At 55.7% G+C, this 6,545-nt stretch overlaps 2 protein-coding genes across 2 annotated transcripts; one reads left to right on the top strand and one right to left on the bottom strand.

Moving 5' to 3' along the window:
* Positions 1–460: 460 nt before the first annotated feature.
* On the top strand, positions 461–3,382 carry UCRPA7_8421 (putative f-box wd repeat-containing protein 1a protein; the record flags this gene model as incomplete). Its single annotated transcript, XM_007920934.1, has 1 exon — positions 461–3,382. One exon carries the CDS (start codon positions 461–463, stop codon positions 3,380–3,382), a length of 2,922 nt encoding a protein of 973 aa, XP_007919125.1.
* A 692-nt stretch (positions 3,383–4,074) lies between these two features.
* On the bottom strand, positions 4,075–4,716 carry UCRPA7_8422 (putative snf7 family protein; the record flags this gene model as incomplete). Its single annotated transcript, XM_007920935.1, has 1 exon — positions 4,075–4,716. The coding sequence occupies one exon, from the start codon at positions 4,714–4,716 to the stop codon at positions 4,075–4,077; it is 642 nt and encodes a 213-aa protein (XP_007919126.1).
* Between the last annotated feature and the right edge of the window lie 1,829 nt (positions 4,717–6,545).

Raw genomic sequence — 6,545 nt, forward strand, 5'->3', positions numbered from 1 at the left:
CAACCTCGCCGAACGTGCGTCCGTCCGTCCGTCCATCCGTCCCCCCCATCCGAAAGGACTTGAGGTGGGACGAGATATCTCCCCCCCAGCAAAGAGCAAGTGGCTGCGGCCCGCCGCCATCCCGCGACGATGGACGACGCATACCCGACATCGCAGCAGGCCGACGAAGGCTACTCCGAGGCTCCTCTGAACTCTTCTTCCACCGCGTCCTTCTCAGCAAAGTCCAGAGAGGAGAGCGCCGCCCTCGCCGCCCTCAGATCCTCCCCCGACTTCTCCACCTGGCTGTCGAGGCATCTCGCCAGCCTCTCCGTAAACACAAAGACAGGTATGCATGCCACTCGAGCCTCGCGTGATGTGATCTCTCACACGCCACCTCAAACCTCCCCTCACTGTTGCGAATAACCCCTGGCGAGTCGAGTTGACTGAGCTGACATGATATCCTCCTCGCATAGAACTGGCCATGGCCCTCCTAGACGAACTCCCCACCAGCGTCATCGCCGAGATCGTCATCCAGCTGAACCCCCGCCTCTACATCGACTTCATAAGACACTTACCCGCCGAGATATGCCTCAAGATCCTGGGCTATCTCGACCCTGTCTCCCTCATCCACGTCGCACAGACATGCCGAGCCTGGTACGATCTGGCCCTGGACCGCAAGCTGTGGGAGAAGCTATACTACCTCGAGGGATGGAAGGCCGTCACGTCAGAGATCCAGGCTTGGGAGGAGAAGGTAAACGACGGGCTTAATCTGTCCGCTCAGGGACAACTCCAACGAGTGACATCGTCAGAAGACGGCCATGTCTTCAAGAAGCGGGCAATATCGTTGTCTCCGCGCATGGACAATGACCGGGACTACATCATGTCAGATCTCGATCGGCCTCTCCGCCAGGAGCCAAGGGACGTCGAGATGGGTGAAGGGAGCAGCATATTCGGGGGACCGGGCAACATGACGAGAAGCTCCATGACTCCCGCGATGGGCAACCTCGACATGGGCGGCTCCGGCTCGAGCTGGAGTTCGGCCAAGGGGAAGAGCATCGACAAAGGCAAGGGCAAGGCCCTATCGCCCCCTCTGAACCCTACTTTCGTCAAGGAAGACTCGCTGCCCGAGATGGTACCGTCTGAGCTCCCTGCCGGACTACCAAAGTCGACGCTGTGGATGTGGGATTCTGCGTCAGGCCGCTACAAGATCAACTGGAAGTATCTCTACACCCTGAGGAGGAGGCTCGAGTCCAACTGGGAGCTCGGAAAGTTCAAAAACTTCCAGCTACCCCATCCCGACCACCCGGAGGAAGGACACAATAATGAATGCATCTACAGCTTGCAGTACAACTCAGAATACCTCGTCAGCGGCAGTCGAGACCGGACGCTACGGATATGGAATCTACAGACTAGGAGGCTGGTTCGCGATCCGCTAGTAGGCCACAATGGCTCAGTTCTGTGTCTACAATTCGACTCAGACCCCGACGAGAACCTCATCGTGTCGGGAAGCAGCGACTCGGATGTCATCCTCTGGGAGTTTTCCACCGGCAGACTGATTCAGCGTCTGCGTAAGGCACATCGCGAGTCTGTCTTGAATGTCAAGTTTGACAAGCGGATACTTGTCACCTGCTCCAAAGACAAGAGCATCAAGATATTCAACCGCAGACCCCTCCGCCCCGGCGACCCCGGCTATGGCGATCTCCCCGTCAACCCCGTACCCGTTCACCTGAAGAACTACGGTTACGACCTACCGTCCGCTCTGGACCAACTTCCCATCAAGCCCGCCTATACCATGATTGGCAGCCTAGAGGGCCACGGAGCCGCCGTGAATGCCGTGCAGATCGTCGATAAGGAGGTCGTATCTGCTAGTGGCGATCGATCCATCAAGGTCTGGGACTGGCAGAGCGGTATCTGCCGGCGGACGTTCCTGGGCCACGGCAAGGGCATCGCGTGCGTCCAGTATGACGGCAAGCGGATCGTCTCCGGCAGTAGTGACAACGAGGTGAAGGTGTTCTGTCGTCAGTCGGGCGTCGAGGTTGCGAGCCTCAGGTCCCACTCCGACCTGGTGCGCACTGTCCAGGCTGGCTTTGGCGACCTGCCGTACAGCGCCGAGGAGGACGCCGCCGAAGCTAAGAAGGTCGATGAGGCGTACTTCAAGGCACTGGAAGAGGGCAAGGTGTCCAGCACACCCCAGCGAGGCCGACCCGGTAATGCCGGTAGCAGACGGCCGGAGGACATCACTGCGTACGGAGCTAGATTGCCACCCGGTGGTGGAGGTGGAAGGTACGGACGAATTGTCTCGGGATCCTATGATAAGAGCATAATTATCTGGAGACGAGATAAGGAGGGCATCTGGAAGCCGCAGCACCACCTCAAGCAAGAAGAGGCGGCGACAGCTGCTCAGCGCCACAACGCTCCAGGTTCCATCATCCCACTCCATCCCTCCGTACGACCCGCTGCACCTGGTACCAATCCCGGAACAGGTTCACCTACAGCCACAAGTGCTGCCCCTGCGGCCCCAACTGCAGGTCCCAGCGCCATAATGCCAGTTGCCCCGGTCGTACCAGGGCCGTCAACTATCCCGGCCATTCCACACTTCACTCACCCGAACCAGATCGTCCAGATCGAAGAACCCATCATCGCGACCATGACCCCCTCATCTCAACAGTCCTATGCCCAGCTGATCGACCTCATCGTTCCACAGGGCGTCCACGCCTTGCAGCAGGCACTCGCCAGCTATCCTACCATGCTGACGCTACACAGCCACCTACAAGCTGCCATCGACCGGGAGCCGAGCACATTCGTGAGGTCGCAGCTTCGCCAGGCGGTCAGCACGGCGCTTGTGCGGACCCAACTCGCCCACGCAAGGGCCAGACAGGTTGGGCTACAGCAAGCTGCCATGGGATCGATCAACCCGGCCGGACCGGCCACGATGGGAGAGTCTTCGGCGTCTGGTGCGCAGCAGGCACAGGCGGGTCAACAGCCCCTTGTCGCAACTGGGACCACCGGCAATGCGAGTGCACACGCGTCGGCGCAGGCAGAGACGAGCGCTGGCCCGGCAGGAGGGCAGTTGATCGCTCAGGCTGATCCGGTTGCTTCTGCATCCGGAGCTCCACCAACTATACCGGCAGCGGCGGCGGCTACTGCTGCTGCTCCTCATCACAATGCTGCTGCGCCTGCTCAACCACACGGGGCGGGCCAAGCGGCAGCGGCTCAGCATCACCCGCATATCGCCGGCGCTGGTGCTACCGATGCAGCGAACCCGGCTAGGGTGTACAAGCTGCAGTTCGACGCCCGCAGGATCATCTGTTGTAGCCAGACCAGCGTGATTGTGGGCTGGGACTTCTGCAATGGCGACCCGGAGCTGGAAGAGGCGGCCAAGTTCTTCGCGACTGTGGATTGATCGAGTGCGTGGCGGAATGAGGCTTGGTCTCTCTCCCCTCTTGAGAAGGGAAGAAAACCACACAATTAGATTTCACACAACTTCACAGAACCAAAAAAGGGACATTGGGAAATGAGGATCAGAGGATTAGGGTCAGCCTGCAAAGGCGATATTAGGGAGCCAGTCCTGATGAACGATGTCTTGTTTTTCCCCCTCACTTCTGTCTTGCACTTCATTCATGGTGGGCGTGTTACTGCAATTTTATGGAAGGCTTTCATCCCTCTTCCAACTTCTGTTTCCGTCTCCATGGCTCTGGTGTTTTGTTGGTCATCGGAAATGGCATTCATTTTCGGATACTGGTTTGTAGAAAGAACGAGAGTGTGTGAGGGAGGGAGAGAGGCACACACATATCACAAAACTTTGGCGATCGAAAATGGAAAGGAAACGCTATCATGACCACGAACGAGAACGAGACGACCAGGCAGGTTGTGCCCGTTGCTGTATTGTATCGAATAGCGTAAAATGTTAGATGAACCCCAACCAACCCCCCATATCATTCATGATCCTGGCTGTTTGGTGAATCGTGATATATGTGCTTGCTTAAGACTGATCTTCCTCATTGAAAACCCCTCCCTCGCATAGCATGCCGTGATTAAGGCATTCCTGCAGACGGCATGGATGACCAGACCCAATTCAGCATTTCCTGACCCCAACTACCTCGCCGCCTCCTGGATCTTGCCGTCCGTCTGGGGCGGCTCGTCAATGAACTCGGGCACCTCATCCTGCATGAAACTCGGCAGCGCGCCCCCGCCCTCCATCTCGCGCTCGAGATCGACCTCGGCGCCCAGCGCCTCCAGCTCGGCATCGAGCTCCGCCTCGTCCACGTCCTCGGGGACGTCGTAGCTGCGCGCGAGGCTCTCCTGGATCTCGTTGCCGACGTCCATCAGGTCGGCCATCTCGTCCTGCAGGCGCTCGATGCGGTCGATGTCGACCTTGCCGTACTGCCTCTTGAGCTCCTTCTGGGTCGTCTTCATCGCGTCCACCGTCGTCATGACGTTCTTGAGGTTGTCCTGCATCGTCTGCGCCTGCTCCATGTTCCACACCTGCGACTGCAGCTGGTCGCGCTGGGCCTCGTACATCTTGCGCCGCTGCAGCACCTTCAGCGCCTTCTGCTTGATGGCCGTCTTGCCCGGCCCGTCGCGCATCTTGGCGAGCTTGGTCTGGTACGAGGACAGCTCGGCGTTGAGCGAGGCGAGCTTCACGTCGATGGAGGAGATGCGGTCGTCGATGTTGTTGATGGCGCCGTTGAGCGTCGGCTTGGGCCCTTTGGCGCCGCTGCCGAAGAGGCGGTTCATCGTGGCGGAGAGATGGTGTGTCTTGTGTGTGGTGTGTGGTGTGTGGTGAGTAGGGGTCGGGTGATGGTCGCTCGGGCTTTCGGGCTATCGGAGGAACGGCAGATCGTTAAATGTGCCGTGTTTGAGCAGTGCGTGAGCCACTGTTTATCGTCAAACTGCGTTGGGGTCTTGGAGCTGTTCGTTGGTATGGGAGATATGGGGGACGGTATGAATCTGGAATCAGGGTGCCTGGACGGAATGACGAAGTGCCACGAGGCTGATGGTGGGGCAAGGCTGGGCGCGGCCGGCCAATTATGGCAACGGCGCAATTCAACCCCCTATTTTGGATTTCGAGCACTTTTACTCAGTAACAGACATCAGCCTGGTAGTTGCGGCCATTCTAAGTGTATTCTGGGATCAATGGTATTCTTTACTAGTAGATGCTTATCTGCACCAAGACAAGCCTCTACTGAGCGGCCTGACCGCGGTAGTTCCAATGCCTGCAAGCAATATACCTACTACTATCAAAGATATCGACTATTGTATGTTGATACAGTGGTGTGATCTCGTCAACGCCATCGAAAAGTGGGTGCAAGACGCTAGTAAAGTTGCCAGTGCTGATGAGGAGTCCTGGGGACGATATTACGCGCTTGGGGATCTGATCTCTATGTGACCATGTTCAATCAAAAGGAGATTCAGCAGACATATTATACTCTAATGCACAGAGCGGAAAGCACTGGCGCTCTGCCACTGGCATACGTTGCTCATTGGATCATGTTTAATCTCTGGGAGGATCTTTTCAATCAAAGATTTCCCAGGGGAACTGGCGAGCACTTGACAAAAGTCCGTGGAAACATGGAGGTTCAAGTAGCAAACGCAAGTGGTAAGGCTAACTCCGCTCTCTGCTCTCCGGAAGTACTTGTACTCTGACTAATTACGATATAATAGGAAACCGAGACTCTCTGAGATATCGCCAGTAGTTTGGCCAAACAATGATGGGCCTCACTCTCATGCCTACGAAAAACTTCAGAAGAGACCGCAAAAATCAGACTGATGCCATCACCGATTGACATCTTACTCATCTGCATGGTTTTTTTTGCCTATAGCGACAAGAACAAGGACGTTTTGGGAAAGCGCTACAAGTACGACATCATCAACCGCGCCATTATGTTCGACCAGCTCTTGAAGTGCGCGGTATTTGGATACCGCTTCGTTTACAACATTGCGCGCTTTCGGCGGATCAATACAAGCGCGGTTCAAAAGCGTTGACACTCTCGCCGTGATAGATCCTGCGCATGTGCAGTTCGTCTACCGTCTTCAACATGATCCTGCGTTGGTTCGTATGAGAACATTGGAAGAAGGAATTGCCCGTGGTCTGGTGCTTAAGCACCCGGCATTTTTCATTGCCGAGCCAAAGTTCCCAGAACCCTAAGTTTTTAAAAGAAGCAGTAGGAACTGGACGAATAGGTGGGAGAATTGCGTACCAGGAGATATAAATCTAAGGGGAGTTAGAAATCCCTAGTGGATTAAGGCCTTTCAGGTAAAAACATAGCAGGTGTGAACAAACTCAGCGTCTGTCTAGATGCTCTACACATGAACCAGTTTCGTAATTGTTACCAGCTGTCCTAGGCTGTCTGATGTTCTTAATTAGTCACTCTTAAGCGCCAATTGTCGAGGATCTGTATTGGTCCCCTTGATTGAAAAAAGAAAAAGAATAGTCTGTTCCAGAACAGAATACTTAGGCCAAATACTGAATGATTAACTCGAATTTGATCCGGTGACACCAAAGGGACTCAAGTAACCGCTTGCGCAACGTTGTACCTGTTGAGAAGGACCACATAATAGTTCAA

Source organism: Phaeoacremonium minimum (genome assembly GCF_000392275.1).
Source record: "Phaeoacremonium minimum UCRPA7 unplaced genomic scaffold PA7_03_scaffold_594, whole genome shotgun sequence".
In the NCBI taxonomy this organism is placed as follows: Eukaryota; Fungi; Ascomycota; class Sordariomycetes; order Togniniales; family Togniniaceae; genus Phaeoacremonium; species Phaeoacremonium minimum.